This window comes from Malaclemys terrapin, chromosome 1, assembly GCF_027887155.1.
Source record: "Malaclemys terrapin pileata isolate rMalTer1 chromosome 1, rMalTer1.hap1, whole genome shotgun sequence".
Taxonomy (NCBI): Eukaryota; Metazoa; Chordata; order Testudines; family Emydidae; genus Malaclemys; species Malaclemys terrapin.
In genome coordinates this window covers 253,826,622-253,841,667 of record NC_071505.1, presented here as the reverse complement: position 1 = coordinate 253,841,667, position 15,046 = coordinate 253,826,622, and the positions used below count along the sequence as shown (strand labels likewise).

The following is a 15,046-nucleotide window of genomic DNA, read 5'->3' as shown; positions in this document are numbered from 1 at the left end:
GGGGTATTTTCAGCATTTAAAATATATATCAGAAAGACATACATTTACTGTATGTCTGCAAACAGAAAAAGCTGCAGGAGCTGTGGCAGAGATTTATTGTCTTGCAAAATCAGACATTAATAGATCTTAAGTGATCTACAGAAGATTTAGCTGGATTTTATTTTCAGAAGGTTCAATTAGAAAAGGAAAAAGAGGAGGTGAGACAAATTGCAGGAGGAGGTGGAGCTGAGCTGTCCCAAGGTGGAGCTGTATCTTGCATTAAATGACACTGGCAGATTAAAGCTCTCTGATGGGGAAGGGGAAGGGCTTAAAGGCTGAGTCAAAAGCCAAGAAGTCTTTTTATTTACGCCTACCTCCCAGCCCCTGGCAATCTGACTAATAACAAACTGAGGTAACAAGAAAGACTAGAAAGAAGAGAGAGAACACAGAAGCAGAAGCAGCTTGGATCTAAAAATCTAACAAACCAAGAGGGATCAATTTAAGCTCTGCTGAACATCTTGTTTATTTACAGCATCCAAAAGCTTGCAAATGGTTAACTATATGCAGAAAAGTCAGCATAGATGGGAAGTATGCTGTGAATTTTAATTGAGGAAAAGGGACAACTGCTTTCAGGATGGTCTAGAGTGCACTCTGCCTGAGAGATTTTATGTATTATTATTATTATTATTTTATTATTCCAGTGAAATGCTCTATACTTAGTTTTTTGACATGGACTTTTAACTTAAGGCAGCTGGAGCTGTACAAAAGCTTGCAGCAAAGTGAAAATTTGGAAGAAAGTGTAATTTTTTTTTTAAAGAGAACCTGAATTGCATGTGAACATCTACTCAAATTGTGCATTATTGATCGTGTCAGGGAGTGTTGCCTCTGTACAGGTAAGAAAGCTTCCAGTTAGCTAATTATCTGAAGTGAATTTTCTCACTTTTTCTCTGTCTGTTTAGCACCAATTGATTTTATTTTCCTGTATTACTTTGGTTAACTTTACAGTTAAATGATAGAAATCTGTATAGATTTACCCACTGATATTTCAAGCATTTTTCTGGGTACCTTTTTCACTGAACAGTTTTCAATAAATGTAGTTGCTCAGCAGGCAAAGAGAGAGTAGTTTTAGATTGTAACATGCACTGTAGCATGGATTAAAGAAGTGCTTTTCTGAAGTATGACGTTACTCTTAAAATACATCATCCAGCTGTGCTTGTATCCAGAATTAACAAGCAGGCTTGAAGGATTTTATACACTGCATATTCCCCTTGCTTAACCTGAGGCTTTGGAATACTTCATCACTCACTTTACACATATTTGTATTAAGAGTAAGATCAAATAAAAAAGACACTAATTTTTTTAAAAGAAGATTTTATTATTTCATTGCTTCTCAAGCATATTGCAAATTTGCCTTAAGGGACTCATAACTCACTACTTCTATATATGCTGCAAATTTGCCTGGTAGGAAAGACTCTGGAATTCACTAGTCTTTTTTAATAAAAACTGTGAAAGAACAATTACGGTAAGCAGTTATTAAAACTAAGTTACCACCTGACATTTCTTATAACACTTCACTAAATGAAACAGGATAATAATTAGTCAAGTATTTTAAAATGAAATGTATATTCAATCTTTACTGTGAGTTCTTTCAACACAATGTTAATTATCTGTTACATAAAAGTATTTGCTATTTTAAAAGAAGAGTGGAGCCCATTTAAGGCTAGATTTACTTGCTCCGCGTGCACAGACTGAAAATTTAAAAAGAAATGCCAATCAGTTCTCACCCAATACTTACAAAATATTTAGAAGTTACCAGTGTCTTTCTACTGTGTTTGTGTGTGTGTGTGTGTGTGTGTGTGTGCGCATGAGAGAAAGAGAGAGAGAGAGAATTTTTGCAACGTTACCCACAAAAGTATGATAATGATTAAAATAGGAATGTTTTCCAATTGGTTACAAATGTTCTTACTTTCATCTTTAAAAAAATGATGAGAGGTCTTTCATTTAAAAAAAATCATTTTTGCAATATGTATTAAAATGCAACATGCATTTCAGATTAATATATTTTGATTTATTTCACTTAATTTTGCTCTAGGCCCTCATAAAAACTACAATTTAAAAACAATGCACAACTATGCTTGTGTCCTTATACAGAAACTAGTTACAGAAAATAAAGGCTAATTAGCAAAACAATAGGTTTGTTATGGGTAATTGTTACCAGAAGCTTCATTTTTCACCTTAGGTTACTGAAAAGAATGCTAGTGAATGAATACAGTTTTCTTTAACACAATATCATGCTGGCATTAATCTGAATACTTTGGAATAAGATTTCTGCATATTGTGTCTTTCCCAATACTTTATGGAAAACCAGAGGCTCAGACACTATGCAAGTTAAATTTAACCAGCTAACTAGAATAGACTATGTTCAAGAACTACTCTGTGATCCAGCAAAATATGTTTTGTTTCTACTGAAAAAGATGCATGAATCAAATAAGTTTAGTAACAGATTCTGTCACCTTTACTCATGGTGGGAAGCACCTTTCTCCACTGAAATCAATGGGACAACTGTGGAAAAAGGTATTACTCAATGTGCACAAACTAGTGCTTACTGACTTATAAGCATTTCAGTAGCATTCACAAGAATGGTATCTGAGTTCCTCCTCTGGAAGTCCTCTCATCAAGTTGCAAAAGAAGTCTAGATGAGAAGACTAACTGAAGTCTGAATGAGTAGTGCAGTATGAATAAGATATGCATTTAAATTATAATTGCTGATGTGATGCCAAAATACATGACCAAATTCTGAGAATGTCCATAAGCATAATTACATAGAATATTGCAACTTCCTCATAAAGCAGCAATTCTGCTGGTTAATTGTGTGATGACATTCTGCACTCCAAAGCCTGTTTCAATAGCTCACTTAAAAAGATCAAGTGACCTTTATGACACAGGTTTCTTCAAGCAATATTGTTCAGTTCTGGAATAAATAGTGCAGTGAGGGGAAATTCTTGCATGAAATGTGTTTCAAATCATCCTTTTCTTGTTGGAAATGTGGAAGTATTTACTTTAATAATAGATTGTAAACAGACATGTGACTTCATCTAATGCAAAAATAAATACCTTTGCTCTTTGGTAATAAGACAACCTTACTATAAAAAAAGAAATACACAGAACCCTCATATGAACAGTAACAAACTAATCTCATCTCAGTGAGACCTGTGCCAAACAGATACTTAATTGAAAATATATAATGTTCACCAGTTTCTGTTCCTGATTTAATAGTTGGACAGTTCTGATACATTTTTCATGCATCCTAAAGTTTGAGACCAATGGTTTGCAAAGTAATAGCTTAAATTACACAGTGCAGATGATGTCATCCATCATTGCTAATTGTTAATGACAAATCTCTTGCTGTGTGCATTTTAGAATGATACTAATATTAATTATTAAGAGGAAAAATGTCCAATTCAATATATTGTATATTGCCAACCTATTTCTTTCTATTTATACTTCACTCTTATTCTTTTATTGCTAGTAAACTTAGTTTACATATTGAATGCACAAATATATTATACATATATCATTAAAACATGTGCATGTATAATCTCCCTAAAGATATGAATGTGTGGGTAGGGTGTGTATGTGTATCTACCCACAGCTATATTTAAAATATAAATACAGCACATACATATTTAAACAAAGGGAAAAATCACTAATTGTTCTCAATTTTGGGGTATTAGCATTGCAGAGGAAGTTCCATTTCAATTTACAGATAAGTTGCAGAAACAGGCAAAGAAAAAGCCCTCCACATGCTGGCTGAATAAACATTTGATAGACAATAGATTGTTGGAACTGAACCGAGATTGGTTTATTATGAAACTGTTCAGTCATATAGCCTGTTAATATCTATCTGTTGCAATTTCCTAAAAACTGCAACACTGCATGCCTATCAAAGGTGAAAATGTCTTTTTGTTTGCTTGTTTGTTTTCCTACAAAGCACCATGTACATATATGGCACTCCATAAATAAGAACATAATTTTCATGAGCCCTGCATGCTGTGTTGTTGCAACATAAAAATACTGAAGTGCTTCTGTGTTATGACCTTCATGCTATATTTAATGGTTAGAACTAATCATGTGTTTCATTTCTTAAAGAATCACTAAAATATTTGATAGAACACAATATCTTTTTTTAACAATAAATTTTTTAGGTAAGTTTGGGGAACTTTCAAGTATTTTTTTTTTTCAGATCTGAAATGATAAACTCAATTCATTTTTATTTTACAGGACCTACTGGCAACAATGAAGCTCTGGATTTTTATGTTATGTTCAGTTGTGGTTGCCTCGGATTTACTACAATCTCAGACTTCTTTGTCTTCAGCGAGAGGATCTTGTGAAAATCTGTGTTCTTGTGAAGAAAAGGATGATATCTTGATTATAAACTGTGAAGAAAGAGGTATCAAAATGTTATCACAAATAAATGTCCCACCATCACAGCCTTTCCATCTTAATCTGCTGAACAATGGCTTGACCACGTTACACATGAATGATTTTGCTGGCCTCATCAATGCTATCTCACTACATGTTGGATTTAATAATATTGCAGATATTGAACCTGGAGCTTTTAATGGTCTCAGTCTTCTTAAGCAACTTCATATCAATCACAATTCATTAGAAATACTTAAAGAGGATACTTTTCAGGGACTTGAAAATCTGGAGTTTCTTCAAGCAGACAACAATTTCATCACCGTGATTGAAGCAAGTGCCTTTAGCAAACTCAACAGACTTAAAGTGCTTATTTTAAATGACAATGCCATTGAGTTTCTCCCTTCTAACATATTTCGCTTTGTGCCGTTGACCCACTTAGATCTTCGTGGAAACCAGTTACAGACACTGCCATATGTTGGCTTTTTAGAGCATATTGGTCGAATACTGGACCTTCAGCTGGAAGACAACAAATGGGCCTGTAATTGTGACTTACTGCAGCTGAAGATATGGCTTGAAAACATGCCTCCCCAGTCTATAATAGGTGATGTTGTGTGCAACAGCCCTCCAGTTATCAAAGGCAGCATCCTAAGAAGATTAAAAAAAGAATTGCTCTGTCCCACTCACCCTATAAATGAACTTGAAGATCCTTCAGGGTCCTTGCCCTTGGTAGTAACCACCTCTATAAGTGATAGCCACCTACCAGCCAAGGTGATCCCTGTCCTGAAAGCTCCTACCAAGGAACCAGGTTTAGTGCTTCATGCCACAAAGCCAGCTACTCAGCTTCCAGGAATATACTGTCCTGTACCCTGTCACTGCACCAGCCATATCCTGTCAGGAGTTCTAATTCACTGCCAGGAGCGAAATATTGAAAGCTTGTCTGATTTAGGTCCCCCTCCTCCAAACCCTAGAAAGCTTATTCTAGCTGGAAACATTATTCAAACATTGCTGAAATCAGATCTGGTGGACTATGCTAGCCTGGAAATGCTTCACTTGGGAAACAATCGTATTGAAATCCTTGAAGAAGGATCATTTATGAATCTAACGAGATTGCAGAAGCTATATCTAAATGGCAATCATCTTACGAAGTTAAGTCAGAGTCTCTTCCTTGGTCTTCAGCACCTTGAGTATTTGTATCTTGAATACAATGCCATCAAGGAAGTTTTGCCAGGGACATTTAACATGATGCCAAAACTTAAGGTGTTATATTTAAACAACAACCTTCTTCAAACTTTACCACCCCATGTTTTCTCAGGGGTGCCACTAGCCAGGCTAAACCTTAAAACAAACCAGTTTACCCATTTGCCTGTGAGCACTGTCTTGGATGAACTGGATTTGTTGGTACAAATTGAACTTGAGGACAACCCTTGGGACTGTACTTGTGATTCAGTTGGGCTGCAGCAATGGATACAAAAGTTGAGTAAGAACATCATGATGGGTGACATTTTCTGTAAATCCCCAGGGCACCTAGCAAAAAAAGAATTGAAATCTCTGAACAGTGAAGTCTTATGCCCAGGACTAATAAATAGCCCAGCCCTGCCAACCCATGCTAGCTTTATAGTTGTGACAACTTCTTCTACAACCACCAATACTGCAGACACTATTCTTCGATCACTTACAGATGCTGTCCCACTTTCTGTTTTAATCCTAGGGCTCCTAATTGTGTTTATTACGATTGTATTTTGTGCAGCAGGAATAGTTGTCCTTGTTCTGCATCGGCGGAGAAGACACAAAAAGAAACAGGCAGATGAACACATGAGGGACAATAGCCCAGTTCATCTCCAGTACAGCATGTATGGTCACAAAACAACACACCACACAACTGAGCGTCCAGCACGAACTCTCTATGAGCAACGCATGATCAGTCCCATGGTTCAAGTTTATCGAAGTCCATCCTTCAGCCCCAAACAGACAGAACAACAGGAGGAAGGAAATGAAAAGGATATGAATGACTCCAGACATCTCCGCAGAAATCTTCTGGAAAGAGAGAACAATTCTCCTCTCACAGGTTCAAATGTCAAATACAAATGTACAGACCAATCAGCTGAATTTCTGACCTTTCAGGATGCCAGCTCCTTATACAGAAACATTCTTGAGAAAGAAAGAGAACTCCAGCAGCTAGGGATCACTGAGTATCTAAGGAAAAATATTGTCCAGCTCCAGCCTGACATGGAAGTACATTATCCTGGAACACATGAGGAGCTAAAGTTAATGGAGACATTAATGTACTCCAGACCAAGAAAGGTTTTGCTTGAGCAGACTAAAAATGAGTATTTTGAGCTCAAAGCTAATTTACATGCTGAGCCAGACTACCTGGAAGTCCTGGAACAGCAAACATAAAATGATATAACTTTGGACTGGGACAGAAAATCTGTAATTCTATATTAAGTCAGAACATTGTAAATAAAAGTGCCTTATAATAATGTATCATCCATCAGGACTAAAGCACAGCAGTAATCCTAACAAAAAACTCAGGGATCACTGTGGGAAGCCATGCGGAAGTTTGCAGGCAATATGTCTTACCCCAATTGAAACATGATCTCTGTGTGATTGAACTGTGGGAGGAAGACTGCCATATTCCTTGGGGGAGGTGGGGTGTTAAAAGGTCTGTATGGCACTCCCTATTCTGTACCTAACCTAGGATAAACATTTTATGTTATTTGTATTTCTTTCTTTTCTCTCAATTTAATTGGACTACATTTTTAAGTACATGATTATATAGTTATAAAGGTTAATATGTATTGGTTAGGTATTAGTACATGCACTACATATGTGAACATTGTCTACAACTGCACTTACCATACCCTTATAATAAATACAAAAGGAAATGAAGCTATGTCATATTAAATGTCAGTTAAAAAGAAAAAAAAAAAGATATTTAATTGTATAGGCATCCAGTGCCTGCAAACATTTAAGTATCTTTTACATGGGACTTAATTTATCACATTATTACAGTATGTGGATGGAAAATATATGTATAAAGATAATTACCAACACTTTAAGAGATATCAACAAAGCTTTCTGCTACTTTCCCTATCTGACAGTTTTACTCAAATTTGGACAATCTTCTCTTGTTCTGCTGCTATAAAATGTTGTGCATCACTGGTGTTTCAACTCATAAGCCAGGGCAATTCTGAAAGCTACTGAGAATCAGCTGTAAATACATTAGTGCACCTAATGAGTTTGATTTCTTTTATATGACTGGCTCCTGTGGCGGCTTTGAATATTCCTGGCTGAAATACAGAAATAAATACACTATGGCCAGTAACTTCCAGATATGGGGACCGGGGGGGGGGGGGGGGGGGGGAGGGAGGGGAATATTTTGTTGTTGTTTGTATCAATTCTCTACATTTTGCTACACATTAACAGCAAAAAGACACTTCTCCTGTTAAGAGGTAAAAGTGGCTTAGAGTGTGGAGCCCTGCAGCTTTATTTTACAACAAAGTCTAGCTAGATTTATATTAACTATTTATTCTGTACAGTTTTGTATTCTTTTTCAGTTCACAACAAGAAATAATTCTTGGGTGCCTTTCAAGCAAATCAAAACTGCTCACTATAAACAAAAATGGAAATAAAGCTTTTTTTTTTAAAAAAAATGTCATTTTCTTAAAAGTCTTTTTTTAAAAAGAGCAAGACAGCAAGACCTGCATGCACAAGTTTAGATCTGTTCAGGAGTCAAACACGAAGCTTCTCTCTGTTGTCATGTGGACAGAAGCATCTTGTTCACTGTGCAATAAGGCCATTCAGTTTCTGTGCACGGCTGACACAGTGCCAAACGGAAAATCTGACTTGCATTTCTCCTCCTTTTTAAACAAATCTTTTGTAAATCAACTACACATGAATATTTTTTTTCTGATTTCCAATTGCACAGCTATTGAAAGGCTGAATCAATTAATAGATTTCTAAATATATAGATTAAAACTAACAACTGTAGACTTGATAAATTCAGAGCCAAATAAATAAATACATAAATAAAAAAGATTCCCTTCCTTTAATTTAGCCTACTGCAGTTTTCTTGCCTAGCTGTGAGTTCTCCACATTTCTTATATATGAGTTTCTGAAGGAACACAATATCCGATAGAAAACTATATTTTCTTGGCTCTTAAGTTTGCATAGTGCTATTGACTTCAGTGGTACTATACAGATTTACACAAGGCGAGGATCTGGCCCTGTATCCTTTCTGTTATCTGATCAAACTTCCGTAACAACATTTTGTTGATATCATCACGTTGCCATGACAGTAAAACTAGTTGGCTCCCAAGAATCAAACTGCAGTAGCCAGACAATAAGTGCTGTTTGCTCTGGCTATGACTAAAACCTATCATAGTTTAGGTTCATCCACAGTGCGTTCTAGGAGAGTGAGGAACAGTGATTGGTTAGACTACAGCTACAGTCATATTATCATCATTTCACTCAAAAGAAATCATTATAGAAAACTGACAACTAAATTCTGTCACAAAACATATTGTAGTAAGAGGTACTGATAGCTGTAATAATATCATTAAGGGTCTGATTAAAAATCTAATGAACTTTATGGAATTGACTTTTGTGGACTTTGGATCAGGGCCTAGATATATAGTACTCTATTAAAAAATAAGTTTGAATAGGTGGATTAGTTCCCTCACACTCATATTTTTCCATCAACCCTCCGGACTATCAGAGATTTCAAAGTCAGAGCAGGGGTGAGGGGAGGGGAGGGAAAGAAGCAATAAGGAACAAATTGGGCCTAATTCTTCTCTGCCCTTGTATGGTCATTTACACCAGTGCAACGTGGGTGTATAATGCTGCCTTCTGATTGCTATGGTGCAGAGCAGTGGAGAATCAGGCCCTCAGGCTTCTGTTTGAGGGAAATGCTTTCAGACTACAGACAAGTGCCACATGCATAGATGACACTTTATTTAGCTGCTAAAGATTTCTTAGCAGAATGTGGAGGACAACTATGCTGGAAAATAGGCTCTTTCACTGTAGACTGAAAGCATCAGAAAAATGTTGAGTACAATTTATGTCATGGCAACTCAGATGCTCAGTTGTGTCAGTGCTCCACTCACCACAGCTGGGGGGAGGGGAGCTTTAGACTAACTTTGATCTTCCTCCCTGCCTAGGTGTGCTGGGGGCTAGTTTGATCCCTGCATAAATTAGGGCAGCCTCACAGATGCGCTCATTTAGAGAGGTGTGTAATGGCCCCACGTAGCTGTTGTAGCATCCAAGGATCACTGGAGTAAAGCATATGTCATCCACAACCCTTCCTGATTAAAAACAAATAAATAAATACAAAACTAGCTAGAAAAAAATGATAGGTGAAAAACCTGTGCCTGAAGATTCTCTGGTATGTTTCCATCACAGCAATCAGAAATGCATCTCTTCTGGGGAATTGGATGGGGTCTGATGGAGTGTCCTCTTGTTGTGGCATGTTCTCCTCCACACGAGGCAGGCAAAGTTAAATGGTTTATGTATGTTTCACTGAGACAACACGTTGGAGGCTAGAAAGTGCAGCATATCTGACAGTCTGAAACAAAGTGGATTCATTTTTTCTCATGTCAGTTCTGTAGTTAATAATTGAGTGCAAGAACAGTACATCTGCAGACATATTGGTGCAGTTGGCAGGTATATAAGTGTTATGTTGTTAGGGCACCTCAAGGCACCTGACACTGTTATTTTTTTTCTGACAGTTTGGCACACAAAATGTATTAAATAACAAGAGGGGCCTGTTCTCTCAAGAAACACAGCTTACATCGGTCTCTTGCAGATACTTATTTTAATCTGCCTCTTATCTTTTAACATACATAAAAATCAAATTCGTGTTTTCTTTCCTTTTCTTCCTACTACAGGTGTCCTGACAGCCTCTTAAATAATGGCACACGCATATATTACCTACAATGATGTCCCTGCAAGCTTCTGAGCAGAAAAGACTCAACCAAAAATTACTGTTAGTCTAGTGGCTCATTGAATATGTGACTGATCAAATATTTTCAATCCATTCTTCTCTTTTAACGTGGTTGCTTGACCTTTTTTGTAAGGGATTTCCAAACTGAATATGAGTTCACACTTTTTACAGGAATGTATCCAAGCCACAAGTTCCAGACCTGAAACCAAGCTTTCCCCAAGATCAGCGGTGTTTGGTATGATAGCAATCTGAGGATTTGGCAAGGCCTACCTCTACATGAAATAAAAGCCAAAAATTGATCCTTCCATAACAGCAGGTGTTGTGTGACACCTACCTAGAGATCTGTTACCTGGGAAGAATGAGAAAATGAAGAGATGAGGCTGACTGGGAAGGCCAAACATCTGTGCCAGAGGACTTTCTGGTATATGAAAGGAGAGAGGCATTTCCTACAGAGAAAACTAATGTTTCACAGGGGAAAATAATAGTGAAATGAGGAAAATTAATCACAATGCACTTTCTCATGCACACCAACATGACTTGCTCGTCTTGTAGAGATACTAAACGCACCATGGTTGGGTGGGGAAACATTTGCCTTCAAGATGATGAGATAGAATGTGACATTCTCTAAAGAGGCATCACTTTTTTATTTCCCCTTTTGTTGTCCCAGTATACAGGAATTTGCAGAGTTTGGAGAGGCTCCACGAGGTTTGTACATTCCTTGCAGGTCTGTGAGGGCTCACTGTGTGGTTCCTTCAGGGTGGACTAGGGGCAGAGAAGAGGGATCAGCTACTGAGGCTGTGTGCTGCTTCAAAGGATTTGTCCCTTAATGGTGCTCTAGGTTTGTGATACTCTTGATCATGCCCCAGTAACAGATGTTAAATCCTTCTTGCTCTGAATCAGAAATTGACGATAACATTAGCTACCCACTGGAATCAATACTGGGAAGTTAATTGCCATACTGAAAAGATACAGCATGACATTCTCTTTCCTGCTCATCTGCTAACAGTCAGCCTTGGCTTTTTAACATAACAGAGCAATTTCTGAAACAGCCACAACTTGATAGAAACCAGTTAACCTCAAGAACAAGAAAGGAATGAAAACATCATATATTGTTCAGGTTCTTGATGGTATGATGTGATGGACAATTGCTCTTTAGTTGAAATGACTTCTTTTCATAGGGTCACTCAAGAATAGGGTGCAAATATATATGCATGATACAATTCCTGAAATGTGCACCTAGGGTTTGTGTTGCAATACAGAAGCGCCAGAAACTTGGATTCACAAAAGAAGTTATGCTGAGCATCACAACACCTTACATTTAGGCATGTGAAAAATCACTGCAATTCACAAAGCCTGAGTTAGGCTCCTATACAATGAATGGGGAGAGATAGGCACCATAGACTGCAATCCTGAAAAGCCAGCGTAAGCTAGCCAGTGGGAGGTGCTGACAGCAGGGCAGTGTACTAATTCTGCCTCCTCAGAGAGATAGGTGCTTAAGACCAGGATGGAGGGAGGCATCTATATCTGCTTATGATTCACAGGCAGGAATCCTCTTTGGAGTAAGGCACTTATGCTGTTTGGAAAGAAGCAGGAGGTGGAGGCCACTGCTTGCCTTATAACATTTATCTCACTGGTTAGAGAACTTGCCTGGGGTCTGGGAAACCTAGCTTCAATTCACCCCTTCTGCCCAAAGAGAAAGAATTTGAATACAAATCTCTCACCTCTTATTCAAGTGATCACTGAACTATGGGATAGTCTGATGTGTGGCTCCTCAATCTCTGCTGGTGAAGCTGTTGTACTCTGGATAAATAATGAAAGAGTGATTGGAGCAGGGGGACTGGATCTGCATGGGTGCCCTCACTACTGGCCTACAGAATCATTCTCACACACACTCTCTCTCTGTCTGGCCCAGTGACTATTTAAGTACCTATTCAGAGTGGAAAAGTCATGGGCCAGACAGAAAGAAAGACAGAGAGAGAGAGAGAGAAAGAGAGAGAATCTATGGTCCAATGGTTAGTGCACCCATGTCAGAGGTGGAAGATTGTAGGAGCACTCCCCCTGCTTCAATCACTTGATTATTTATCCATAGGGGAACAGCTCCGACAGGAGACATTGTGGGAAACCTACATCAGAATATCCCATTACTCAGTGGTTAGAGAACTCCCCTAAGAGGTAGGAGGCGCCTATTGAAATTTTTCTCCACCTCTCGTAGAGGGGGTGAAATGAGCCTGGGTTTTACACATCCCAGGCAAATGCTCTAATCACCAGGCTAAAAGTTATAAGGTGAGTACTGCCACCACCATTTCCACCCCAGGCAAAATTTTGAACGGGACGCAGTCCAATAGGTGGTCTCTAAGCATGCCAACCAAATCCAATCCATCATGCAGCCAAACACCTATTCTTCCCTGGTTTGTGAATTTCTCTGGGGCTTAGATGTGAGACAGATACCCAGATGCCCAGAATGAGGCAAAAATATGCATGCCCAGAGGCAGAAATTTAGGTGCAGAAGGAACCTTTACTCTGAAAACTTAGGTACTGAGTGAATTCAGGCACCTACAGGGGTTAGGCGGGAGTTTTGTGCTTTGCATTGGAGCCAAAACTGGAACTTAGGCACGTAACTCCTTTTGTGCATCCAGGCCCGAGTCAACATTTTAAACCACTTACTTGTAATTCATGCTTTTAGGAAGGAACAAAGATGGGGGGAGAGGGAAGCCTTGGCTTTGTTATCATTATTATTTTAGAAGGGAACTGCATAACAAATCTTGGTTTATCTTTATTTTAGCCTAGTCTCATTGCAGATACACTTATCTAGATTGGTTTGTATTTGAGGTCATTTGCTTTAGGAATCTTACAAATCTGGCAGATGTAGTTAATTTACCATTTAGATTACAGAAGTACCTCTGATAATTTTCAAGCAAATAGAGGACTGGAACCCCTTATATATGATAAAATCTATCATCTTAACTGTTACCATAAATTAGCATTTTAAATTAGCAATAAAATTGGGTTTTGTCAGCTCATAAAACTAAATCTCAATTTTTGTTTTGGATAAGAGCCGGCACAGCATTTTCACATTGTTTTAAGTCCGAAGCTAATATGGCATTTTCATAAGGGATACACATTTTGGTTTAAATATTATTAAATAGCTTAATCTTGAATCTGATTAAGAAAAGGCCTAAGGTTCAGATAAGTATCAGTACCCGAGATACTGTAGATTTACATGGTGGCACTATTTCTCATCAGGTTGAGATCCAGATTTAAATTGAGAATGAGGAGATATGATGCATTTATGGACGAAGAATCTGACTGTCACCTGCTTTGCACCTGATGATTTCAAGGTGGGTGTAAAACATTAACAAATCAGAAGGATAGCATTTTATACCCACTTTGTATATATGTAAATGACTACTCTAGGGGCTAGGGAGTGGTGAACGAGGCATGAAGTCTTTAATTGTCTCGTGGATTAGATACATATCTTTAAATAACATACAACTAAAAGAGATGCATTTGAAAAAAAAATCCCTATCCATTAGCCTGGGGTGGCCAACCTGAGCCGGAGAAGGAGGCAGAATTTATCAATGTACATTGTCAAAGAGCCACCCTAATACATCAGCAGCCCCCCATCAGCTCCCTCCCTCCCTTCCCCCCCGGCTCCCAGTGCCTCCCATCCACCGACAGCCCTGCCGATCAGTGCCACACCTCCCAATCAGCTATTTTGTGGCATGCAGGAGGCTTGCGGGAGGAGGCGGGAAGGGGTGGAGTGGAGGCAGTTCCTGTGGCAGAGCTAGGGGTTGAGCAATGAGCACCCCACAGCACATTGGAAAGTTGGCGCCTGTAACTCCAGCCCCAGAGTCGGTGCCTAGACAAGGAGCCGCATATTAATTTCTGAAGAGCTGCATGTGGCTCCGGAGCCACAGGTTGCCCCCCCCCCCTGCATTAGCCATTCATGAATATAGAACTCCCCAACGGGAGATTCTGTGCTCAGGATAGCTATCTTTATACTGTGTCATGTAATATAATTAAGGCTGACTCATGCTTAGTAGGTCCTGTAATAATTGCACATCATGGGCCTAAGAACCATCAGTGCTCCCATTTCATAGAATCATAGAATCATAGAATATTAGGCTTGGAAGAGACCTGAGCAGTTCATCTAGTCCAATCCCCTGCTCAAAGCAGGCCCAACACTAACTAAACCATGCCAGCCAAAGCTTTGTTAAGCCGGGCCTTAAAAGCCTCTACACATGGAGATTCCACTACCTCCCTAGGTAACCCATTCCAGTGCTTCACCACTCTCCTAGTGAAATAGTGTTTCCTAATATCCAACCTAGACCTCCCCCACTGCAACTTGAGATCATTGCTTCTTGTTCTGTCATCTGCCACCACTGAGAACAGCCTAGCTCCATCCTCTATGGAACCCCCCTTCAGGTAGTTGAAGGCTGTTATCAAATCCCCCCTCACTCGCCTCTTCTGCAGATTAAATAACCCCAGTTCCCTCAGCAGTGCCTCATAAATCATGTGCCCCAACCCCCTAATAATTTTTGTTGCCTTCTGCTAGAAACTGTCCAATTTGTCCACATCCCTTCTGTAGTGGGGGGACCAAAACTGGACACAATACTCCAGGTGTGGCCTCACCAGTATTGAATAGAGGGGAATAATCACTTCCCTTGATCTGATGGCAATGCTCCTACTAATACAGCCCAATAT

At 38.8% G+C, this 15,046-nt stretch overlaps 1 protein-coding gene across 1 annotated transcript; it reads left to right on the top strand.

The window, feature by feature from the left end:
* The first annotated feature begins 333 nt into the window (after positions 1-333).
* Positions 334-7,123, top strand: SLITRK6 (SLIT and NTRK like family member 6). Its single transcript, XM_054011933.1, has 2 exons — positions 334-872; positions 4,261-7,123. The coding sequence occupies exon 2, from the start codon at positions 4,276-4,278 to the stop codon at positions 6,796-6,798; it is 2,523 nt and encodes an 840-aa protein (XP_053867908.1). The 5' UTR covers positions 334-872; positions 4,261-4,275; the 3' UTR covers positions 6,799-7,123.
* The last annotated feature ends 7,923 nt before the right edge of the window (positions 7,124-15,046 follow it).